This window comes from Diospyros lotus, chromosome 14 (genome assembly GCF_014633365.1).
Source record: "Diospyros lotus cultivar Yz01 chromosome 14, ASM1463336v1, whole genome shotgun sequence".
Classification (NCBI taxonomy): domain Eukaryota; kingdom Viridiplantae; phylum Streptophyta; class Magnoliopsida; order Ericales; family Ebenaceae; genus Diospyros; species Diospyros lotus.
Window position 1 is genome coordinate 6,296,726 of NC_068351.1, and position 25,391 is coordinate 6,322,116.

The window sequence follows — 25,391 nt, forward strand, 5'->3', positions numbered from 1 at the left end:
TGTTAATAATTCAAGATTTTTTTTTTTCCCGCGCCCCTCTCTCTCTCTCTCTCTCGGACCCCTATTCTGGGAATTTACATTATTATTTAACATATTAGTTAAGTTTTGTATTAGGGGAATCATATATCAAAAACAACGCAAGGAATGCCACAGTTTGAAGTAAAAACGAAGAGAATGAGAAGGCCAGTTGAACATTGCTTTCTAACACCGAACGAACGAACGAACTAGGAAGACGTCAGAGCAGGCGAGGCTGGCTGAGGAATAAAGTGTTGGCGGCTGAAACAGAAAGAAGCGGCGGCGGTGCCAATGAGGAGGAGGAGGAGTTGGCGGTGGCGGTGGAGGTGGAGGTGTCATTGTCTTTTTTTTGCGTAATCAATTCATCATATTCATATATTCATTGCCTTCCCCTTGTTGTTTCTACGCCAAGTGACAGCCCCTCACCTCCTCCCATCCATTCCCTCCCCCGCTCGGCGCGTGCCCCAACAATACCCCCTTCCCCTCCTCCAATTCATTTTGTTGGAAAACGAACGTACGTACGTATTCTTGCTATGCCTGTGTCGGTGCATGCCAAGTGTGCCAACTCAATTCTTGCTGCTAAATTAATTCATTTCATTTGATTTCATGCGTCACCAACGAATCCAATAATTCAATCCCCCTACCTTACTTACATGTCTTCTCTTGCCCCCCCAAAACAAAAATGAAGAAAATTTAATGGGTTTCAAAAATACATTTTTGATTAATTAATTGGAGAAGTAGGCAGGTAAAGGAGGCATGTCAAATTAAGGCACATTATATATTATATATATATATATATATTTCAGCTCTGTGGTTGGTTGTATGATAGGAATTTGGAGAAGCCTTTTATATAATATATAATGAATTCTAATTGAGATTGCTGTTATCTTTCCCTAATCAGGTCTTTTGACATAACACCACACCCCCTAGCTAGCTAGCTAGCTAGGTCTTTTGATTTTAGTTAGGGTTTTAGGCATCAAATATTATGCAGTAGTAGTGAATAGAGGGGTGGGGTGGGTAAAATACGTTACAAATTAAGACGGTTGCTTTGAATAAGCCTTGGGCATTCGCTTTTCTCACAAGGACAGCAACGTTTTGGTGGCAGATCCCTTTGCCCAGTGTTTCCTGAGGACTTGGGACGGACATCTTACTTACGTCTTTCTGGTGGTGGAAAATGAGGGCCAACCCACAATTGCAGCACTCCCATGTCCCATCCAACCTACGTTTGAGAGAAGGCTGCCTCGGCTTGTAGGAGAAGAATGGATGAATATTAATATAGATTAAAAAAAAAAAAAGATCTAGCTTGCTTATAAATTTAAATTTATGGTTAAATCATGAGATTCGTAATGAATCAAAGTGCAGATTCAATTAATTAACCAATTTTCAGCTATCATGATTAATTTTAATCCTTTTTTAAAAACAGATGTATCCCAATCTTCATAAACACGTACCTCCCACTCCCAGCAAATTAAGTTCTAATATCTAAAGATAATTAAGACACGTTATTATACCTACTTACTATGCCCCCAACTCCAACTTTGAATTTGATTAATTAAACTCTTTTTTTAGTCTTATTTTCCACTGTGATTAGGACCTACGTACCTAATAGACAACAATTATGGATCAAGTTGTCCTCAATCCAATTTAGTATCACGAGCTGAAGTTAAATCTTGTCTTCTTAAGATGAAATCATATATCTAAAGACTTTCCTATATATGTTAGTGACAAATGCCTTGTACCAACCGGACCTGTGAATTAAGTCCGGCCCTAAATACTAGTTTGAAGCTCGTGGCCACCAAAGAATATATTCACCTCATCATCATCATCACCTTCATCATCATTATAATAATAAAAAAAATAGCCACCAGTTGGGGCACAGGGGAATGAGAAACCTTAGAATGAAATAAGGAGTTAGAAAACTCCCTGAGCCTGATGGATGGAATGTTTACCAAAATGCCCAGAGAAATAGAAAAAAGTCTAATAGTCTTTATTTATTTTTTTTATTTTTTGTCCGTATCATAAAAAAATTTCGACACAGGGAGCTGTGCCAAATTCAATAAAATGGAAATGGTCCGTACTGAATCAGAGAATTATATAACATAAACATATTTACAGGTAAATACACCATCAAATATAAACAAGTTCTTCTCCATCAAGACAGCGTCAGCCACCAAGCAAGCGAGCGCCCGCTTGATTTGGGGCTTTCACCTTGGGTCAAAGAAGAGGTTTGAGTGGGCCTTGTTGGGTTTTGGGTTTGATATTTGAACTAGCTTTGGGCTGCTGCCATGAAGAGAGATTGGATTAGATTGGATTGGGCTTCCTTGGGGCTTGAGAGGTGATTTGGGCCCAAAATGTTTGTGTGAGGAATTGTCAATGATAAAAAGGAATTTGAGACGCGGGAGGAATTCTTGGGAGGGTGATTTATAATTTATTTATGTTTTAAAAAAAATAAAAATACCAAATGGTGAAGTGACAAGACACACCCCTTCCCCAACCAGTCTTCTTCTTCTTCTTTCCTATAGGGTTTTATATATATTTAATTGTTTAATATAATTAATGCTCAATATTATCAAATCAAATATGATAATTTTGGTTTTTGCTTTCAAAAACTGTTAAAAACAACACAATGAAATGCATTAACGTTTTAATTTCATCAGGCTACAACAAATCTATATATATATATATATATATTCTCTATTAGCTTAATTATTATTATAAACCTAGATTGAAACATAAATAAGTTTATGAAATTTATAAATTAATTTAAATGAATAAACATAAAAAATAAAAGCGCAGGTGGATCAACTAAAGTTTGAGACTTGAGTCGTCGTTTTCCTCACCCCCAACAATGTCGTTTCCTCTATTTGAACATGAAAAGACAAAGCACAGATCCAATCAGTTATTGGCTGCATTTGTGAAGCACCAGGATTGTGAATACATTAATTACTAGTTAATTAAGGCGTATGCGGAGTGAGTGAGAAACTCTTTTGATAATATCATAAGTTCTTCTATGAAATAAATGATACGAATCATCAAACAATTAATAAGACCAAGAGAAACCTAACTAGTAATAAATCAACTGAATCGAAAGAGACAGAGTCATGAGATAGATCACTCACACTCACCCACAAGAAACTAAAACTGAATTAATGACTTTTGTTCCAACTGTTGCGGAAAATCTCTACAAAATAGAAAGAATTAGTGCAATAAATCGAATCAAATTTAGATCAAAATAAAGAATACAAGAAACATAATGAAAACTCCATGTTAAATCATGTTCAAGATTTAGGTCTGAAAGAACCAGTCACCACTTTTGATTACACCAACGAATAGGAACCACAAGCCACAAACGAAGCTCTCAAACCATAAGCCCAAAAAGCCCCAACACCTCTTGGTCGAACTCAATGAAACCCTCTCTCACCCAAATAATCAAAACCACTCACAGTAGGTTATCACAGAAAGTAAATCGGTCACAAAAGACAAAGGATAGAAGCACAAAGCAAAGAAAGAACAGCTTACCCGAAAAGGAGACCTTGGTCTCGAATATGTAGTGATTTCAAGCGACATCAGTGGACCATCTTTCACACACAAGAAAAGGCGGCCGCTCACATAAAAGGAAGGATCAATCATAGAAGGCAAGAAGACTCCCATCACGATCGGATGGACAAGGAAAGAGAGATGGAGCTATTGGCCAAGAAAGGAAACACGAGACAGAGAGAGACTAGGGTTCGACCACTAGAGAAGGAGACACCAAAAGGAAGGTCAAAGAGTGCCCTTTTATATGAGGGCTAATGGGTTAAGATGAGTGGGTTTCCTCTCATTTGAGCAAATAGGTCGAGGCTCATTTCTCCTCCAAAGTAGAGAGTGAATTTATGACTTGACTTCTAAAATTGGCTGCTTAAAAATGGTGATGGTCTTGAGTTCTTCAATTTTGCGCCGAAGTCTATGAAAATAAAATCCATCCAAAAAATGATCATAACCTGGAGCCTTATTAGAAACAAAAAAAAACATTAACCTATGAATATCCTTTATCACTTCCATTATAATTCTCAATTTCGTTGGGGCTAAAGGAATTGCTGAAAATATTGATCTGTCAAATCATTTTGCATTAAAAATATGGGTAAAAATATTTGCACGCCTGCAGTGACAACCTTTGCCAAAATGGGAACTTTTCACATCTTCAAAAAATATTTAGAAAAAGAAGTTAGGGCAAACTAAAAAGTAAAAACTCATGAATGCATCAAACGCTCGTACGGGCTTAAGAATTTGAATAATTTTGCATCTTTCTCTCCTTTTTTTGCCCTATTGGCTAGGAAGTTCTCAGTTCTGGGGCTGCCCTATTAGTTAATAGAAAGCAACAGCTGCTGGGCATTAGCAAGTGGCCTTTAGTTAAGAATCTTTTCACCATAGAGTGAAGAATAGAAGATGAAGAGGAGGATCGGACAAATAGGGCTGGTTTTCCACTTGAAAGGGGACAGAAGTGGGGGCCCTTTGGAACCCAACAGTCTCAATTATTGCAGACTTGTTGCGCAGTGCAGTTCGAAAGCACATGAAAGATGAAGGTTGGACTTGGGACGGTGACTGTCTATCACGAAGTGTTGATTTCGCATGTGGATTCTCTCAGATATGTAGGCATACATATACATGCCAAAGTAAATAGTAAACTCTTGTACAATTTGTCTGGATAGCATATGGCAGTACATGCCATGGCCGGAGTTGTAACATCACCTGTCCCCATCTGCCGCCCTATCCACCCTCATATATAGATTAGTTCAAGATTTTATTGTATATTAATTGATATCCTAAACTTTAAAATCACTCTTTATATAAATTGTTAGAAAAAACTTATCATATATGGTTAATTTACAACCATTTACAAGTGCAAATTAGCTAAGAAATTATTTTGATACTAACTAGGGTTAATTAGATTGGGAGAAAGTTCTTAATATAGGAGGAGAAAAGTGTGTTACGATCATCCATCACGCATAACGATAACAAATGAGTTCAATAAATTTTTTTAGATAAGGTATCGTTACATAAGATTTTTAGCTAAATAAAAATATCAAAAATTAAAAGAGAAGATTTTGTTATAGCTCACGTTTGTGAGCCATATTCAACTATTTTTTTATTTTTTTTAGTGAGAATTCTGGTGATAGTCTTGCTTTGGGATCCCAGTTGTTTCTTTCGCAGGAGCTGCTCAGCTGGCCACACCGCTTGCGTTTGGATGCCAAGAAAATTGGTAGCCATCCTCTCACATTAGATGGAAAATAACAGAAAATTAGGTCTATCTGTTTTCCGACCAACCTTGCATCAAATCAAACGAAGCTCACCCAGTTCCATGGAAATGCCTATCCCCAAATATACATATGAAGAAGTAGAAAAACTTAGCCGTAGCTAGGAAACCTGGGACATAGTCATAAGAGTTTCCGAGAAATATTCATTTCCAGTTGAAAAAGACTGAGCGTTATAAACAAATCATGAATGTTCCAGAATACTCACCTGCCAGAAAAAAATAAATAAATAAATGTGGGGCTTCGGTGTGGCCAGTGGCCCTCAATTAATTAACAAGAAGTGTAATCTGACTTGGTCACGCAATTAACTTAAAAGAGGAGATGAGTCAGAAATGGGTATATATATATATATATTGTAGATATAACAGAACAAAAAAGTCAGCCAAACACGTCGAAAGAAAGGCACGATGATTGTATTATAAATGCTTGCACTCAATCTTCAAACGCCATCAAGACTTCTTGTTCTATACAACCACTAGAAATTAAGCCCAAAGAAGACCAATTGATAAAAGATCTTAATGGACCCAAATAGTATCCTCCTTTACTTGAATAGAAACCCATTTTCACCGTCGCTGGAAGAAATAACAATTCACATCTTCAGACACAAAAATGGAGTTTCAGCGAGAGAGAGAGAGAGAGAGAGGAATATGTATTTACTGGGATTGACTTTTAAGTTGGTTTTTTAGGATATTTTGTAGGTAAGGGTGAGCCAAACACGTTTAACTTCGGAGTGGATTGAGGAATCTGGTGCATTTGCGTTGATAGGATTGCTTTTTAAGGTGAAAAATTGCTTCTTTGGGAAGGACTTCGCCAGAAGCCGGTGCTGTAAAAGCGATCCCACATTTCCTTCTCGAGCTGAAGCACCTCTTTGTCCGGCGGGAGCGACTCGGCCGCGGGCGATAAGTCCACGACGGAGATGGGGTGGATTTGGACCTCGGTGTCGTCGCAGCCGCAGTGGCAGCGGCTGCTCCGCTGCGGCAGCAGGCCCTGCTTCGTCAGCCGCCGCCGGCGCTTGCCTTGCAGCGCCTTCCGGCACAGCCCCGCCGGCAGCTTGTACACCGCCAGCACCAGGAGGTTCACCAGCAGGGCGCAAGGGCAGCAGCACACCGCCGCACACTCCGCCGCCGTCCCACCCGCCACCTCTCCCACGCGCATTGAACATGGCTTACTCGCCTCCAGCAGCGGCTGCTGCCGGTTCGTCGATGAGGGTGACGGCGAACGACCTGTCTTGTCGTCATTGGGGATGGAAACTCTTGAACCAATTGAAGCGAATTTCGACTTCTTGGATTTCCTCATGGTTGGCTGGAGCCAGAAGAGGTGGGCGATCGAGACAGCAGGAAGAAAGGTTTCTTTCTTTCTTTCTTAAGATGGGATTTTGAAGGAAAATCCTAGCTAGCTGGTGCCAGAAGATGATCAAACGACTAAATCCGTAGCCGAAACAGCCGGCCCATGAGCGTTTATTTTCTCATCTGATGATATTAAGAAATTGGCTTTGTATTTTTCACCGTTTTCTTAAGAAATTGGCTTTCTTTCTGTGGCGCTCGATCGGAAGATGGAGCTGCCGTAGAAGGAGAGAGAGAAAGAGAGAGATGGAATCAAAGAGGAAGGGACTTAAATTTGCGTTATGGATTGACAAGTTATATAACAAGCAAAACCCAATTAAAGTTTGTGAAATGTGATTCATTGATTGATAGTGATATTTTTTGACCATTAAAATTTAATTATATACGTTATCTTTACAGTCACTAATGCTTTAATTTTTCTGGAAAGCTTTACAATCAATGTCAATTTTCCTGTTTGACTTAATGTTTTGCAAAAGGAAGAGAAATTAATTAGTGGGGTGCATGCATGAGGTAGGCCAGTCCATTTGATAACAATGGGGGCTGCAACTAATTAATTTGTCTGGACAGGATGCTCCCTAGCTTCTCCTTGGCCTGGAAAGCTAGTTATTTATTTTATATATATATGATTGAAGGGTTAGGGCCTTAATCATGGGTACCAATTAATTAGATATCATACAATATATAATGTCATAAAAAATGGTACGTACACCTGCAGGGCTGCTACGTATGGTACTCAAGAACATTCTTACCTCTTATTATTTTATTTTAATCAACCCGCCCGCCCCCAAAGAATGACCACAATTCCTCAATTAATCTTATATATAATTCTATTATTAAAAATAAAAATACTAAACTTACCTTTAATGGAGAAAAATAACGCACGTTGATGATTTGAGAGAAAAAATTAGCAGCAAAAAAGTGAGAACCTGTGTAACAACTAACTCTAATTAATTATTAGTCCATAAACCCAAACAAAATCTTAATTCTTCAAGATAGACACATTCATCACTCAAACAGTTTGATAGAAATTTTGAAATGTTTTTTAATTTAATTTTAATTATTTTATATTTTAATTTAAAAAATATGTTAATTTCATTTTAATATATTTTATTTTTTATTTTAATATAATTTATTTTTTTTAATATTATATAAGTGATAATAATTATGAGCAATCTATTTCCTAAAAAATAAACATATGATAAGAACACGAATATCGAACGCTGCACAGGAATCGTCTTAATATTATATAATTTTATTTTATTCCAAAATAATCACGTAATAATTTGAGCTATTGACAAACTTCCATAGGTACGTATAAAGAAGGCAAAACAAAAAATGGTAACTGCATCTCTCATAAAGTGAACATTATTAGTGAATAGTGTTTAATGTATATTCATTATAATTACACATTTCTCAAGTACGAAAAGGACGTGCATCACTGTTAACATACGTACTTAACTTCTCCACCGTTGAAGTCCAACCAGCTTCTTCCCCGTCTTAATCAGTCCTAGCAAGCATTGGTTACAAAGATAATTTTTATTTTTATTTCCAAATTATCAAAAACTTAAAAGACCTTTTTAATAGAATGAGTATATTATATTTACTTCACTAAATCACAGCGCGCAGCTTATGTATTTTTCAACAATTAATAATTATTAAAAATTTATATAATTTTATAAAATAAATGTCTCATATAATATAAATCTAACGCAAGAGAATTAAAATAGGATTAATTACACCAATAATTATTTAATTTTATATTTTGTTACTATTTAGTTACTAAATTTTAAAATATTATTTATTAATTATTAATATTTTAAATTTATTACTATTTAATTACTCAACTTTAAAATATTACTTATTAATCATTAATATTTTAAAATTATTTCTCATCCATCACTCCTGAACTTAAAGTTCAATGACTAACGAATGAAGGGTGAGAAATGATTTTAAAATATTAATAACTAATAAGTAACATTTTAAAATTCAATGACTAAGAAGTAACGGTTATAAAATATTAATGACTAACATGTAACATTTCAAAATTTAATGATCAATTAGTAACGGCATGCAAAGTTGAATGATTATTAGTGTAATTAATCTGATTGAAATATATGGTTTGAATAATGTATGTTGATAGCTAATATAACTTTAAAAAATGAAAAAAAAAAAAAAAAAAAACTAAAACCTTTGTATCTATGGGTTTGTTTGGTGGTGGTGGTGTGTTGTGAAAGGAATGTTAATTTGGTGTTCATCGTGCTCGCCAGGGTCCAGCAATGAGGCCAAAATGGCACATCCAACTGTTTGCAGGGAAGGCCCCCACATGCGCGGTTTCATTTTCATCTCTCTTTTAACTGACATGACCCTCTCTTATGTCTTTCTCTATCTACTTTTCTATCCAATCACTTAATTATATGATTTTGATTTTATAAATTATTTTCAACCAATATTAATTTACAAGTGAAAATTCGTTCTGCTCCAATAATGAATTCATTTGGATGATTCCCAAAAAAAAAAAAAAAAAAAATCCATTTGGATAAGCTGATTTGATTGATTGACATGCACCCTTGTCGTAATATAATATGCCTTCTATTATTGCTCTCACTCATTATAAACATTATTAATATTAATGTTAATATATTATTTTACAAAGATCTTGTAAAAAAATATTTTCACCTTCCCGCCTTTGACAAAGATTAGTCAACATTTATATTATAAAAAGAAGTTGTAATAAAATAAACATAAACATAAAAGGCCAAACTAACAAGCTATATGCTGCAAAAAGGCATTAGAAGTCTAATCTTCTGTCCAAGGTTAAAAAGCTAAGAGCAGAGGCTTGATGGCAATCAAATTAAGTTGATATGACCAAAGCATATATCATTATATATATATGTACAGACTATAGTAAAATTATTATATTGTGGATGAAAATATAGTTAATGTACCTTCCAAATGGTGGCCCTGTTGGCTTTGTTGAAGCCTCACATAGGTTTTAAGACAAGAAGATCCCTACCTGGTCCCTTTTCTTAATTATATCCATCAGAAGGCATTCTCTAACAAATACATGAACCCCAAAGAAGCTTAATAATAATAGCATCAAATTATCAAAAAGACACGACACTAGCCCCCCCCAACCCACATGATCAATTTACTGTGTTTTGATGATGATCTATTTATACTTTTGCAGGGAAAACAGGAAAAATGTAAAAGCAATCAAAGAAAATCTACTGTTCACATAATAATAAATTGGGAAATTCTATCCACAACCTGAAAAATTTCTTTTCATAACCCACGTCACATTAAATTTTTTAATAATTTTAAAATATCTATTTTACTTCCACAGTCCACAGCCAACCCTCTTCTCCGATCGCCGCCCATCATCTCGAATCTTTCTTTCTTTCCTGCATCATATACACACACAAACACATACATATAAATATATATATACACATAACTATGCAACTAACACACATATATATATATATACAAAGCATGGCCGCGGCCATGTAACCCAACACACACACATATATATACATAAATACGTATATATATATACACACTCACACACACAAAAATATGGCTGCGGCCATGAAAATCTCTGCACCGCGCAATCCTCGCACCTCGCGGTGCAGGAGTTTTAGCAACCCCGCACCGCGAGGTGCAAGGATTTCTCAAACCTCCACACCTCATGGTGCGGAGGATTCTCAAACCTTCGCACTGCGAGGTGCGGGGGTCCAAACCAAATTTTATTTTTTATTTTTTTTAATTTTGGGCCTTTTAAATTTTTTTACTCTTTTTTTAAAATATCATTGATTTCATATTAGCTAAAGATACATATATTTAAAAAGAATTTATTTTAAATGATGATAGAATTTTTAGATATGTGTATTTTTAAGTAATTTAATAAGATAAATTAATTAATTTTAAATTTTTTTAAGTATTAAAAATTCAACACCATGATTTAAAATTTAAAATTAGTTAAATTATAATTACTTAAAATGCAGATATTTAAAAATTATTTATTTGTATTATTTTTTTATTTTATTTTATTTTAATAAAAAATTAATTAAAATAAAAATATTAAAATATAAAAAGTCTTCCAGCAATCGGGGAAAGGAGTTGCAGTAAGGGAAACCTGGCTTCCCCAACTGCCAGCAGTCGAGGAATTCAGCAATCCCCGCACCGCGAGGTGCAGAGGTTTTCATGACCGCAGCCATGCTTTTGTGCGTGTGAGTGTGTATGTATATATATATATATATAGATGTGTGTGTGTAAATATATATGTGTTTGTGTATATATATATATAGATGTGTGTGAGTGTGTGTGTAAATATATATGTGTTTGTGTATATATATATATATATATGTGTGTGTGTGTGTGTTGGGTTGCATGACTGTGGCTGCCATGGCCGCGGCCATGTTGTGTGTATATATATATGTGTGTGTGCGTGCTGGGTTGCATGGTCACGGCTGCCATGGCTGCGGCCATGCTGTGTGTATATATATATGTGTGTGTGTGTGTGCACTTGTTGGTTGCATGGCCACGACTGCCATGGCCGTGACCATGCTCTATGTGTATATATATATGTGTGTGTGTATATGTTGGTTGCATAATTGTGTGTATATATATATTTATATGTATGTGTTTGTGTGTGTATATGATGTAAGAGGAAAAGAGAAATGTGAGACGATGGCCGACAATGAGAGGTGATCGAAGAAGAGGGTTGGCTGTGGGTTGTGGGTGTAAAATAGGTATTTTAAAATTATTAAAAAATTTCATGGGACATGGATTATGAAGAGTAATTTTTCGGGATAACGATAAAATTTCTCTAATAAATTAGAGAGAGAGAGAGAGAAGGGCTCAATTAGGATTACTCTAGAAGACTGTTAAGTAGTTTCTTATTCTTTTGATATATATATATATGAATCTCTAGTTGGTAAATTACAGTGTTAGTTTTTGAATTTTATGTTTTGTAATAAATTAATTCTTGTATTTTAATTTAGTCTTTCTTTTATTGTTTTGTCAAATTCTATATATTGTCAAAAATTAACGTAACATACATTAGTATAAATCTCAAAATAAGTTGATTTTAATAACAAGTGTTTTTTGTGGGTTTATACTAATGCATATCATATTAATTTCTAATTAATAAAAGAATTTGACAAAAAAATAAAAAAAATTAGAAGAAAAAGTTTAGAAAATTGAAATTATACAAGGAAAGAGTCAAAGACCCTGACACTAACAATAACTATTACAGACAAGATTAAGGTGGCTGTTAATGTTCAAACTGATCCGTACATAAAATCGAAAGACCTGTTAGGGATCTCCATCCTCAACCACCATCACAAAACCTTAAATAATTTGACTGCTAAAACTGATCCTCCCTTCCAGATGTAGTGCCCTTTGATGGCTTTATATATTCAGTCAGTCAGCCCTTTGTACAATGCTTGCCAGTTGAGTGGCATGCATGCTGCTAATTAATCGGCAGCCGCCGCTTTGAGGAGTGCCTCCTCCTATACTCTTTGTTGGCCGACGACGGCTCCACCACGTCATCTGCGAACCGGACCTTCTTCTTTGGGTGACTTCTCTGCGATCTTACTAGGTAGGCATCATGAGAACGAAAGAAAACAATAAGAAGAAAGGTAAGGATTGAATCGCACACCTCGTATACAAAAATTAAAACACGAAAATTTAACATGATTCATCGCATAACAATGAAAAATTCACTGTATATAGTTATTGTTGGGCGGGGGGAAATAGCAACCCTCCCATAACTAAAAGGATGAATTATTAGGGTTTGTTGAAACCATCACATGTTGGCTAGCAGAAAAACAAAAGGAAATATCACATGTTGGTTAGCAGAAAAACAAAAGGAAATATCACATGTTGAAGACTAACATTATCATAACTTAATTACCAAGAGAGCCCATCACAAGGGAGGAAATCAGGCTACAGAAAAACCCGTTATCATACACTATCTTACTTAACCCATAAGAAAAAAAGAAAAACCCATTATACACAAACATTACATGGAGGTTTATTTCTCTCAAGTAAAACAATCAATTGGCTTCTTGCAAATATATAAAGTTTCAACATCATCATATAAATCGTGGAAATAATATGTTTGTATAAATAGCAAAATAAAAATTCAGTACAAATAATATCTTCTATCCCGGTCCTTACAAAAACAAAAGGTGAGGCTCATGCTATAGAGATGGAGATGCTCTTTTATCATAAAAATAACGATAACCAGTGGCTGAATTCAGGCGGGGAAAGGGTCTGAAAGGACCAAAGTGCCCTTGGGTTGGTACGGATTCTTATCGCGGACTTTATTTTATTTGAGGCCCTCCACCCGTGGATATGGCCAATGATTTCAAACTCAATACGCCGGCCCTTTTATCAAACGAGAGAATGAAATAGAAACAAGCAACAAATTAAGGAACACCAAATAAGGTTGTTGAAACAGAGGAGGAAGAAGAAGAAGAATAAGATGATGAAGAAAGAATGGAAATGAAGTTTTACCCAGTTCATTTTCCATCTTCTTCATAAAGTCAGAGAGGAAGCATTTGTGAAGATGGTGGGCGAGAAGCACCACGCTTCCAGACACAATAAAAACTGCCATGAAACCAGTCCCAACCGATGAACCATCCATCTTGGTCTGTCTGTCTGTCTCTCTCTCTCTCTTCGTCTCAGATGGCGCAATTAAAATTTTTCAGATAACCTGTATGCCGAGGAATAATAAATAAAAAGGAGGGATTTGACTTGAATTTGCATTTTCCAAGAAAGTAGGAGAGGAAGAGAAATGGATCGATGAAGCGAGGAGGCGTTTTTGGAAGTTGGAGTCGATGAAAGAAGTGGGCTTTATGGGATTGGGGGGAGATTCTGATGAAGATTTCTTCCTCTTCCAAATACCCTAAACTCATTTTATTTATATTATTATTATTCAAACAGATTGACAACTCCCTTTTTGGTTGGTGGCCTCCAAAAATATCTTCCCTTTTTAAGGTCTAAGGCGACGGTTCATGTTCTTGGGTTCATGTTCATGTTCTTGTTATGTAAAATGACTTTCGCATCCCTCGGAATGCCCTTTCCTAAGTCATTAGCTTTTCGCCACACCAAATTTGCCCTTAAATTAATTGGTTATTAATTAAATTTCTTCTCCCTCCAACATTGGTTAGATAATAATAATAAATGAAAAAACGTTCAAATTGCTCCCTCAATTTTTTAATTAGGTAAATTGAGCCCAAAATTAAATTTTGGGCCAAATAAACCCAAACTTTTATTTATTTTATTTAGAGAGCCAAATAAACCCAATTTTTGTCTATTCCCATGACTAGTGGCTAACCTTAGAAAAGAAAAAAAAAAAAAAAAAAAGCTGAACGTATATTATCTTCCACCCAAAATAAAGTTTTAATTTCTCTTATTTTTCATCTAAAATAAAAAATTACATAATTGATGAACTCACCAACGAGATCGATTTCAAGTGTTTTCACTGTATCATAATAATGCTAGAATAGCAATCAACCTAACTTCAACTATAAATGACGCATTATGTATTATCAGTGTAATATGAATGCACCAAGATAGATATTTTGGAGTACCAACAATCGAGGCAAAAGATTTTCCTCTTGTAAGGTATTTGTTTGCAAAAAATTTGTAGAAAAGAGTTTAATAACAAGCTTGTATGAATAAAATTATTTGATTTTATTTTTAATTTTTCTCTTTTCAGATGATGAATTATCAATTTTTTGTTTACAATGAAGTATGTAGAAGTGATAAATGAACTAAGGTCTAATATAGAGACTTGAGGAATGTAAATGAAGAAAATGAAGGGTTAGACTTCAGGTTGAGAGACAAGGTGTCATGGAAAAAATTTGAAGATTTTGAACCTGAAAGAGAAAAGTGAAGTATGAAAAAGATCAATGTAGCAAATATATGTGAAGGGTTTATGTATTGATTTCTATTTATTGTATTCATGGATTATATTTGTATTTGTGATTATTGATTTTACTTGAAATAGGGTAGAAGTTGTGATAGTATTAATAACAACTAGTGGATCACCCATGCGATGCATGGATGAATGGATATCATAAAAAAAAAAAAAATTATTAAAGTAAAAATTATATAATTTAATAGTTACAATAAATTAAAATCACAATAAAGAAGTAAAAAATAAATAAAATAATCGTGTTATAATCATGAAAATACAATAAAAAGATTATAGATTTTGAAATATTTCCTTATATGCATTCAAGGGTAGACAAACAATTAAAAGCACATAACTCTATCCCGAAACCATGTAAAAATAAACCTAAATTAACATGTAATACAATAAGCAATGCGTAAAAAATAAAAAAATTACACAATAACAGGAAAACAAAATAAACGATAACCAACCTCTTTATTTTGAAATATGCATTAAAGGGTAGACTTTTTTTGGGGGGCATTTTTACGTGTATTTATCTCATATGTGCAAACCACACGAACTGTCAAGGCCTAATTTTTCTTAGTTGCATTCACATCACTCACTTGACAGAATAGTGATGCTATGTTACACCAGAAGACCAAATTGGGTAAAAAAATATGGTTAAAATTTAATAAATAAAAGTAAAGAATGAGAGAAAATTTGAAAAGAATAATCGAGAAAGGAGAAGAGAAGAAATTGAAGGGTTGAACGGGAATTGAGACGAAGAAGAGAGAGATATTTACTTTCTTTTATTAATTTATCTTCATTTAAATTCTCATATTTCTCTCAATTTATCAAATCACATGCTACCATTAAGTTTCTCTTTTTTCCCACGCTTTGCCACACAATTTGAATCTTACTCACTTAATATAATTTTTAAAACACAAATTTAATTTGTATTTAATTTCTCCAAATCCAACATATAACACATCTTCAGTGTAGATTAATGAGAAAAAGGAGAATTAAATAAATGACAATAATCAATTAAATTAAAAAATAAAATTATGACATTTAAAATTATAAAAAATAATTTTAAATTAATTAAATTGTATGTAAAATAAAGATAATTTAAATAATCAATTAATTATATAAAATAATAATAATTAAATTTTCAAAATTGATTATCCATACATGACTTTACATATTTCTCCTAACAATTAATTATCACATTTAAGATATATTATCAAATAATTCAAAAAAATATATTATCAAATATATTATCAAATAATGAAATGACTGACTAGTCTTTTGAATGCAATAAAATATATTATCAAATATAATTCTTAACAAATTATCTTTATCTTTACTGGTACTATATAAATTGTAAATTATTTCGTGAGAATGTAATGAAAGGTAAACCAACACAATAATTCAAAAAAATGGTTGAATGATTTCATTGAAAATTTTACGGCTCAGGGAAAACTTTCGACATTTTTAAAATAATGGTCAACTTATTTAAAAATTCAGTCGACATATTTTATAATTTGCCAACAATATTATGCAAATGATCCACTATTTTATCAAATAGGTCAATAATTTTAAAAAACTTTTAATATGTTATAGTAACGATTGATAATTTTTGAACTTACACAAAATTACATAGAGTCTGAAAATGCCATGTCGATAATTCAAAATAATAGTCGATTATTTTTATTTTAAAGCTAAAAACAATCAACTTTTTTAACTAAGATGTTGATAATTTTAGACTTGTAAATCACACATGAGAGCATGCAACAAATTGGGTTTATTTGGCCCTTAAATAAAAGCTTTGGATTTATCTGATACAAAACTTAATTTTGAACTCAATTCACCTAATTAAAAAACTCTAGGGTGCAATTTGAACCCTTTTTTAATAATAAATAATAATAATTTTCTCTAATATCAAGAATTGAATATCTTAGAGAGTAAGCTTAGAGATAACTTCTCATTCATTGAGCTGATATTATTGTACATATTCGATTGCTTTACTTCAATATTTTTAGTGATTATAATAATTTTTTTAACATTAATGAGAATTAGCACATGTGCGGTAATATGGTCAAGGAACGAACAAGTATGGTAGGCCATCAATCAGCGACCCATCAGTCTTCTAGAAGAGATTCTAACCACGCCTCTTAATGGCATTTTTTTTATCCACGGCGAGCCATCCAGAACGTTGCTCAAAGCCGGCGAAGGTCTGAAAACGCGGCGAATAATAACCCTTGGCGGCGCTGTTTGTACGGCATCCCATTCCAAAGAAGAGGCCTAGAAATAAAAGATAATGGATTTTCTATTAGTTAAGAGAGTTTATTTATAATGGGTATTATGGATTTTAATAATTACAAATATTAATTAATCATTCATTTTTAGATGATTTTGCATCTTTGCAAGTTTTGTAGTTAAAAATAGATTTCAAAACACTTTAGGAATTTCTTACTATTTAAAAACCATGATTAAAAATTCAACCAAAGAGTTATTGTGTCATACAATAACCTTATGCCACTAATTAGTTGCATAAATCTCTTTTATAAAGTAAAACAAATTTTATTTATAAAAATAATTCATTATTAATTCTTACAAAGTAAAACCTTCGTGTTTGGATTTTGGGGAGTGTAATTTTATGCACATCTTTTAATAGGATAATGTGACTTGTCAATTTTGTGAGGCTTTCATTAATTCTGAATAGTCGAACTCATACTTTTTTTTTCTTATTTTTTCTCTTTATTTTCTTTCCTCTTCAAGGCAATCATCGCTGCATTTTTTCTTATCTTGATGAGGAGGTGAGAAAAGATATAGTGATGGTTGATGAATAAGTGGAGAAAAGACGAGACGACAAAGCAATGAGGGGGGGGGGGGGGGGGGGGGAGAAATGTGACTATAACAGGGTTGATTACAGAAAACAAGTGAAAAGAGCAAAAGTAGAGAAAATAGAAGAAAGAGTAAAATAAGGTAAATTTTTGGGGAGAGAGAGTTTTGTAAAAAATAACTTTTTTACTCTTAAAATTGGCTACGGTTGAAAGAGGGATCACGTCCCAAAATAACTTTTTTTACCCCTAAAATTGACTTGGGTGCACCCCGGGGTGCACAAAATTGCACTTGGTTTTGAACAGTTCTACATTCTTCAAGGTAGAGCTTTTCGATTAAATAAACCAATCAACTTGCAGTTCGGACTGCCAAGACGACGCCATCCCAGCCAAAACCCTCTTCCTCCTGTCCTTTTCTCTTCTCTGAACTCTCTCTCTCTCTCTCTCTGTTTTTCAGCCAGCAACGGGCGAGACCACCGCCAGATCAGCCACCCCTTTCGGCGTTGTCGCCTCTTCCCTTCTCTTCTCCGAAATAGAAGTTGCGTGTTGAAATTTCATTGCTTGTTGTGTCTCAATTTTTTGAAAATTTGGAACAGAAAAGGCCTTGTCTCATCAAGCATGCGTTTTGCAATCTGAGATTTCGGACAGAGAGAGTTCAGAGAAGAGAAGAAAAGAAGAAGGGAAGAGAAAAGGAGGAAGAGGGAGTTGGAACGATGGCTCGTCGAAAGGGTTTCAAAGAAGAGAAGAAGAGGAAGAGAAGAGAAGAGAAGGGAAGAGGCGGTAACGACGACGGCAGTGGCAGATTTGGCGGTAGTCTCTCCTGTTGTTGGCTGAAGACCCAAAGATAAGAGGAAGAGGGTTTTGGCTGGGACACAAAAACGACGCCGTTTTAAAACCACAAGTTATTTCACAGTTCGAATTGAAATTGGCTTGCCCTAATATAATACATATATTTAGAATATCAAAGCATTTATCAATTGGGTCCATAGCTCAGTGGTAGAGCATTTGACTGCAGATCAAGAGGTCACCGGTTCGAACCCGGTTGGGCCCTTTGATATTGTAACGGCTTTCTCATTCTTGTTGGTTTTTTAATGTCTGTTAATTGTTCTGTATTTCCTTGAATGGATATTAGGTGGTTCATAATCATGTAACTAGATGTGATGGCACCTGCCATGCATTGTCATGGTTAACCATGATAAGATTAAAAATTATATAAAACTCTAATTTCATTTCCAATTAAGACTGTAAGAACATTGAACTTTCCTAGCAATAGAAACTGTTACACATCCCCCTTCAAAATGAACACCTTTTCCTTAAATTTGTTTGGTCAAATCAATGATTCTGATGCACAAAAGGATCCCATTAACATCCAGAAACCACCAGTCCACATGAGTTTGAAATTTACCCAGAAACCATCCGCCAATGATTCTTCACAAGCCTCCCTCAGTGTCTTCACACTCCATTTCTGGGTCACTGTTTCTGGTGGAAGCCCCATTTTCTGGCCCAGTCTCAGAAAGATAGCTTTTTGAACTATGGAATGGAAACAGCTCTGTTAAGCTCACGCCTTGAGCTTCATTCGGCGCAATGACAGGTAGGCGAGCAGGCGATACCCGATGGCCATGGCCAACAGCGCCGTCACTTCCCTTGAACCACTGTCTATCTTCATCCCACCGATTGCGTGGGTGATGTGTTGGTACTGCACCTTTACGAGAAGTTTGTAGGTGTGGTAGTTGAAGGACAGGCAGCGCAGCCATGATATGAAAACCGGAACTTCCTGCACAAGAAGAAGAGGCTGTGAACCGTCACCACAGTTGTGAGATGAGAGATGAGGATTTGTCCTGAATTGGGAAGAAATTAGCTGTTACCTTTACAAAGTATCCACCAGCCAACATGAATGTCATCACTGTTACAGAGGCCAAAGTTGTTGCCCTCTTCAAGTCCATTAGGGTAGCCCCAATGGCTAGTCCAAGTCCCTGCAGCCATTGAACAACTCTGTTTTCTTAAAGCATTTTAAGACAGTTTTAACTTGTTTCCAACATCCCTCAATGCATCATCAAGCACAATTTTCCTATTTCAAGTTCCATATGAACGATTTGTTGCATATGAGTTATAAGAACATTATAAAAGATAAAGGCTATAGATAAAAATGATTGACAGGCAATACAAAGATGAAGAAAATTGGCAAACCTGAGCTGCTATGATGCAGAGGAACACTGTAACCATGGTTAGGAAGAATGGACCGGCGCTCTTTCTCAGGCCGGCCATGAAATAGACAACAAGAAGGAAAAGAACCGGCAGTATGAGGTCGAGTGGGAGGTCGGTTGCAGTTCTAGCAATGAAATACGCGCTTAATCTGTACATATCGGCCGCTCTTTCCTTGTTCAGCATTGCCCTTTCCTGAGGAAACGTGAAGATGGCTGTGAAGACTGGAAAGAATCCCCAAAACACGCCGATAAAGAAGAGCAGCCCTGCCTGCAATGTCCAATCTAAATTAGGATCCTTTCTGTTATCAGCTTGGGCAATAAGTCCTTCAAATTATGATGATCAACATTTGCAGCATATGGCAATGGCCGCTTGATTAATTACCTGATCTCGCAGGTCTTTGAGACTATCACCATTGGATTGCCACCAGAGCAGCCCCAAAATGGTTGCAGTAGCAAGAACTTGGGTAATTCTCAGCCAGCTAAAATAGTCGTGTCGGCGTTCTTTGAGCCCTCTGCAGAACAGGATCGAGAACTGCTGCAACCAGCTCGCTCCCCATTCGCGCTTTGAAGCGTGCACCTTCAGCTTCAGCTCTTCATCTATTGGAAGCGGGATCATGTGTTTCTTCTTCTCGTTGTCTGCTACTCGCGTCTCATAGGCCTCGACAAGGTACTGTTCCATCCAAATATATCACAATTATAATTATAAACACTCAGCAACAACTTGGTTCTAAAATTAAGATGATTACTTATTACCTCGTGAACAACTGCGGGAGAGGGCTTTCCATTTGCTGGTTCTCTCTCAGAGTTTCCCATTTGAACTTTGTCCTCCAATTCTGATGGGATGGAGACATCGTTTATGTTTCCATTGGCAAGGTCTAGCAAGAACTCGGCTGGGTTCATGGCGATCAGAGGTGAACATCCTATAGATGAGAAGTAAACCGTTGCCTCGGATGCCTTGCCGAAGTAAAGCAAGCTCCCTTTCCCAAGAAGGATCAACTTATCGAACTTGTGAAAGAGTCTGCTTGATGGCTGGTGGATTGTGGTGATCACTGTTTTCCCAGCCTGCCATATGTATAATTCATCAATTCAAACACAGATTAGTCACAGAGACATATTGTTCACCTTTCCTTCTTCTTTTCTTCTTTCTTTCTTTTTGTTTTTAGCTTTTCTTTCTTTGAATAAACGGTAAGTTACTAAGTTATGAGGTTGAGGGACACTTGTATATAAAAGAAGCAAGCTCCAACCCTTGTCCCCTGCCCTACCCATGTGGTTAGGCCTCCGCAGGGTTGTCTGAATATAGTGGCAAATCGTGGCTGCTGCTGCACTTATGTGCAATTACCACCAGCCTACCCGCCCAGGAGCCTTCTTTTTCTTTCATCATATGAGACTTTACGGCTTGGACTTGGAATGCAATAATGTTACCTCAGCAATGTCTTGTAAGATCTCAATGATCCTCAGAGCAATTGTGGAATCCAGGCCAGAAGTGGGTTCATCGAGAAACAGAACGGAAGGGTTAATCAAAATCTCGTTGCCAATGCAAACGCGCTTCCTTTCTCCCCCTGAAACTCCTCGAACAAAGGAGCCCCCAATCATGGTGTCTTGGCACCTGAATTAAAACCTCAATGTTCACAACGCGAAATTCAACAGTCAATCATATAGGAGGAACTTAAAATTTGTAATTTTACCTCTCCAATCCGAGCTCATAGATTACATCAAGGGCTCGTTTCTCCTTCTCCTGCTTCGACAACGACATGGGCAATCGCAATAGAGCTGCGTACGTCAATGTTTCCTTCACGGTAAGGTGAGGAAACAGAACGTCGTCCTGCGTCACAAACCCTATCCTGCCATATCCTTCATGTTATATAATTCAAACTCGCAACTTCATTCAATACAACGGTGGTATCACGGTTACTCTGACTACTTTCTCGGGAAATTGGGGATAGTTACCTGCTCTTTAGGAACTTTGAGTATGGCTGGTCATTGTATGTAATTGACCCGCCGGAGGCTGACTCGCTTAACCGGCCGGCGAGCAGACTAAGAAGGGTCGTCTTGCCGCTGCCGGAGGGCCCCATCAGAGCCAAAACCTCGCCGGGATTTACTGAACCAGTGATCCCATTCAAGATATCCTTCTCGACCGTCGATGTCATTCCTTTGACAATCACCTTGTAGGACACGTTTGTGAACTGCTACAACAAATAAATTAATTAATCTTCCTTACTTTCTTTGTGTGATTAATCCATGAAAACACAAGTAAGCCAGCACAGTTTCATAATTATTAATATATATTTTACCTTGAGATAGATCGGCAAGGTGGGCTCTGCTTGAATTCTCTTCTTGCGCGTGCCTCCGGCTTCAATATCCTCAGCTGTAAGAAGACCACACCGTACTTAATTAATGAATAATGCTATATGGACATCATTTTTGTACATCTTGAGTTATATAAGGAGTATTATGACCAAAATACCCTGCGCCTCTCCATGCTCCTCACGCGCCTCTATATACCTCATGAGGGATATTTTTGTCATTGATACTTTTATGTAGTCCAAGATATACAAAAACATGTACCAATAATATTATTCATTACTTAATAGATTCGATAACTAGGATTTGAGTCAAACAACAACCATCAAATCTTAGTAATAAATAAACCCACCTATATACATTTCTCATCTAAATGTTCTACACGAACAAGATGCAATATTGCGTGCATGATTAAAATCACATTAACCCTCTTGAGAGTTGAAATGACCGGAATGACTTTCATGGTTTTCAAAGATCCGTTTCTCTCAACCACAAAGGCCAATCCTCGAAGCTCCCTACTTGGTCATTTGAACAAACACCCTTTTTCGGAGGCTAAAATTAATATACAGTTATTAAATTTTAAAATTATAATTATTTACACGCTAAACTCTAAATTATAACTAATTATTTACTGAATTTTACTCAATACCAATCATCCATCACTGGTCATAATTCCGTCAACTATTATAAACAAAAAATGCTAACGAAATCGAACGTGACTAACGAAATCCGACATGACAAAAATAAATTTAATAAACACTCACTGAAATTTAAAAGTGTAACTATTTATTCACTGGACTTTGTTCAACGTCAACTATCTATCACCCTGTTATATCACTGTCTGATCTTAAAACACACGTTATATCGCCGTCTAATCTTGAAACATATTAAAAGATTTTTATATACATTTGAGATCATTTATTTCTCAAATTAAAAGTCAAAAACTAAACTAATAATTCAAATTAAAAAAACTACTGATACAAACTAAAAGTAAAAAAATGTCTCCTTAAATTTTTTTATCTCCATTACGAACAACGAAATTTAAATATTTTTTTTTTACTTTTGGTTTGCATCAGTAATTTTTTTAATTTGAATCATTAGTTTAGTTTTTGACATTTGGTTTGAAAAGTAAGTGATCTCAAATGCATATAAAAATCTTTTAATATACTTCAAGATTAGATGGTGATATAATGGGGTGATGGATGGTTGATGTTGAGCAAAGTTTAGTGAGTAAGTAATTTTATTTTTAAAATTCGAAAGTATATGTTAAATTAATTTTTGCCATCTCAAATTTCGTTAGCATTTTTCGTTTGTAATAGGTAATGAAATTATAACGAGTGATGGATAATTGACGTTAAGTAAAGTTCTGTAAGTAATTGGTTATAATTTAATGTTCTCAATAAAATATTGAGTTATTTTTATTTTCAAGGATCAAAAATTACATAACTTCTATTTAATTATTTTTATATATAGGCACGTAACATAATTATTAATTTTATTTTTGTTTCCACAAATCTTAACTGCGCACACCCACACTACACGTACCAGAGACATTTTGAAGACTTACGAATATCGTCGTCACTGAATGGCCGGGAATCGGCGATCTCGTCGGGAGGGACGGTGAAGCCGGTGAAGGAGAAGGAGAATCCCAAGCTGGCACTGGAAGCGCGGCTCAGGGCTGCGCCGCTGCTCAGGTCGTCCAACTCAATCTTCATCTGGGCGCTTCTCGACTTCCTAATGTGCGTGTTCTTGCCACCGCCGCCGCTGTTCCTCCCCGGCGACACCGCCGACAGCAGCGACCGCCGGCTGGACTTCCTCGACAGGGTTCCGCCGCTCTCCGGCACCACCTCACCCGAAGCCGGCGACTTCATCCCCGCAATTACCGTCTCCACAAGCTGGTCCGACTTCGTCCTTGGTAGCCCCGACGTCGTGTTTGCTTTCTCCATTTCTGCTATATATATAAAATAAACCGAACCACTAAATGAACTCGTTCAATTCAAAGTAGGATAAAGATTTGATTTTTTCTAGCTAATATAAGACTCAACCAACTTAAGATTTCGAACCTATCATTTCTCTAAAAATAATCCATGTATCTAATTATGGAGAACTTACAGAGTTGTGAACATTACAGAAATCTCAAATGAAGGAAACCAAAATGGAAATTTTACCTTGAAGAGATAAAGAATGGAAATTTTAGGTCGCATGCAAAATGAAACAATTAATCAGAAAAAAGATTGATGTTTATTCCGTATATATATTATATGGCAATCTCATTATAAATATATATATTTGTAGCTAGATCTCCTTACAGTATTAATCATCTTGTACTTGTGTTACAGTGGCTTTTAGAAGACTAGACATAATTAAACATGTGTAATATATATATACATGTGTGTGTGTGTGTGTGTGTGTGTGTGTTTGTGTTAAAGATGCGTTTATATCATATATAATTAAATAAGCAGTAGAATTAAAGAGAGAGGTTTAATTTGCCATACCTTATAATTTTCCGGGAAAGAAAGGAAGAGCTGAAAGTGGAAGAACGAGGGACGGAGAGAGGACAGGAGGAGGAAGAGAGATGAAAGAGGAAAGCCCACTTGAACGCAATAATGGTAACCACCATGCGCCAGCAACTCTTCTTATAAGGAAAACCTAAAAGGGTAAACCCGAATTTACAGAACTACCCCCAGCCATCTCCTCGAATAGCAACCAATCTAAGCATTACAATTACTCAACGGACACAAGCAGCTTGTTAGTATGTACGATGCATGGTCACAGGGCAACTGGGTACAGTCAAGGGAAGGATAGAGCGAGAGCGAGAGCGAGAGAGATAGTTGTGGTTATGCATGCATATATGAATGTACAGCCGTAGCACGCAGTACTTTTCTTCAACTCTCTTCTTGTCGGGTTCTAACAGTTTGTTTCCATTTTGGCTTGGAATTTCAAGTCAATAATTAGCAAGCTTTAATTTTAGCATTAATTATAGGATTGAGCCTTACTAGAAGCGAAGCCATCGATCGCTTTGGTTGTGGTGGGACAGTAGTCATAAATGATGGGTTGCTAGATCACAAAGAAGGCCTTCAACCTCTGAAACATAAGGCTTTTGTTTCATCTCGATCGCGTTGCCTCTCTTCCAGGGCACCTAATTTTGGACCCTCTTGCATATATCATGTGCATAACTATTTCTATTTAAATTAAAGTTTTGGCATGTCAAGGATCCCCCTTTTTTTGGTGTATGTGTTATGAATCGACGGTCTATATTCGTTCACATCATCATAAACTAGTAAACAATGACAGTGTTTGAGGGAAAAAAAAAAAAAAAAACAACAGTAAACTAATAAGGTTTCATTTTGCTATATAAGTTCTTATGTTATGCAAAACTTTTACAATTCATATATTATATTACGTGTATGGTTTTTTTTAGTATTAGGTTGTCGTTATTCAGATATCGTATGTATGTAATTTCCTAAGCCTGTTTTTTCACTTGAATT

The 25,391-nt window shown here is 35.7% G+C and overlaps 3 protein-coding genes and 1 non-coding gene across 5 annotated transcripts; 1 reads left to right on the top strand and 3 right to left on the bottom strand.

Annotated features, from left to right (window-relative positions):
- Positions 1-6,080: 6,080 nt before the first annotated feature.
- Positions 6,081-6,602, bottom strand: LOC127790166 (uncharacterized). The gene has a single exon (XM_052319464.1). The coding sequence runs from the start codon at positions 6,600-6,602 to the stop codon at positions 6,081-6,083; it is 522 nt and encodes a 173-aa protein (XP_052175424.1).
- Positions 6,603-11,791: 5,189 nt separating this feature from the next.
- LOC127790167 (uncharacterized) lies at positions 11,792-13,549 on the bottom strand. Its single transcript, XM_052319465.1, has 2 exons — positions 13,172-13,549; positions 11,792-12,247 (listed from the first exon to the last, which is right to left on the bottom strand). The coding sequence occupies exons 1-2, from the start codon at positions 13,299-13,301 to the stop codon at positions 12,123-12,125; spliced, it is 255 nt and encodes an 84-aa protein (XP_052175425.1). The 5' UTR covers positions 13,302-13,549; the 3' UTR covers positions 11,792-12,122.
- A 4,828-nt stretch (positions 13,550-18,377) lies between these two features.
- Positions 18,378-18,449, top strand: TRNAC-GCA (transfer RNA cysteine (anticodon GCA)). Its single transcript has one exon. It is a non-coding gene; the product is annotated as a tRNA-Cys (tRNA).
- Positions 18,450-18,606: 157 nt separating this feature from the next.
- On the bottom strand, positions 18,607-24,665 carry LOC127791153 (ABC transporter G family member 22). 2 transcript variants are annotated; one of them, XM_052320962.1, is made up of 11 exons: positions 24,399-24,665; positions 23,471-23,880; positions 21,894-21,967; positions 21,550-21,788; positions 21,288-21,443; positions 21,025-21,208; positions 20,356-20,664; positions 19,985-20,272; positions 19,586-19,870; positions 19,264-19,371; positions 18,607-19,172 (listed from the first exon to the last, which is right to left on the bottom strand). In XM_052320962.1, the coding sequence occupies exons 1-11, from the start codon at positions 24,521-24,523 to the stop codon at positions 18,957-18,959; spliced, it is 2,394 nt and encodes a 797-aa protein (XP_052176922.1). In that variant the 5' UTR covers positions 24,524-24,665; the 3' UTR covers positions 18,607-18,956. The 2 variants fall into 2 exon arrangements, with proteins under 2 accessions (XP_052176922.1, XP_052176923.1); XM_052320963.1 differs by having other exon boundaries at positions 21,550-21,785; positions 24,399-24,660.
- Between the last annotated feature and the right edge of the window lie 726 nt (positions 24,666-25,391).

What these genes read in the sequence shown, in the direction of transcription:
- LOC127790166 (XM_052319464.1), bottom strand. Translation starts at nt 6,602, where the DNA reads ATGAGGAAATCCAAGAAGTCGAAATTCGCTTCAATTGGTTCAAGAGTT.
- LOC127790167 (XM_052319465.1), bottom strand. Translation starts at nt 13,301, where the DNA reads ATGGATGGTTCATCGGTTGGGACTGGTTTCATGGCAGTTTTTATTGTG. An exon ending in GAAGATGGAAAATGAACTGG is followed by an intron (nt 12,248 to 13,171) that starts GTAAAACTTCAT and finishes ATGCCTACCTAG; the next exon opens with TAAGATCGCAGAGAAGTCAC.
- LOC127791153 (XM_052320962.1), bottom strand. Translation starts at nt 24,523, where the DNA reads ATGGTGGTTACCATTATTGCGTTCAAGTGGGCTTTCCTCTTTCATCTC. An exon ending in TCAAAGTTCCTAAAGAGCAG is followed by an intron (nt 21,444 to 21,549) that starts GTAACTATCCCC and finishes AGGATATGGCAG; the next exon opens with GATAGGGTTTGTGACGCAGG. An exon ending in CTCCCGCAGTTGTTCACGAG is followed by an intron (nt 20,273 to 20,355) that starts GTAATAAGTAAT and finishes TGGATGGAACAG; the next exon opens with TACCTTGTCGAGGCCTATGA.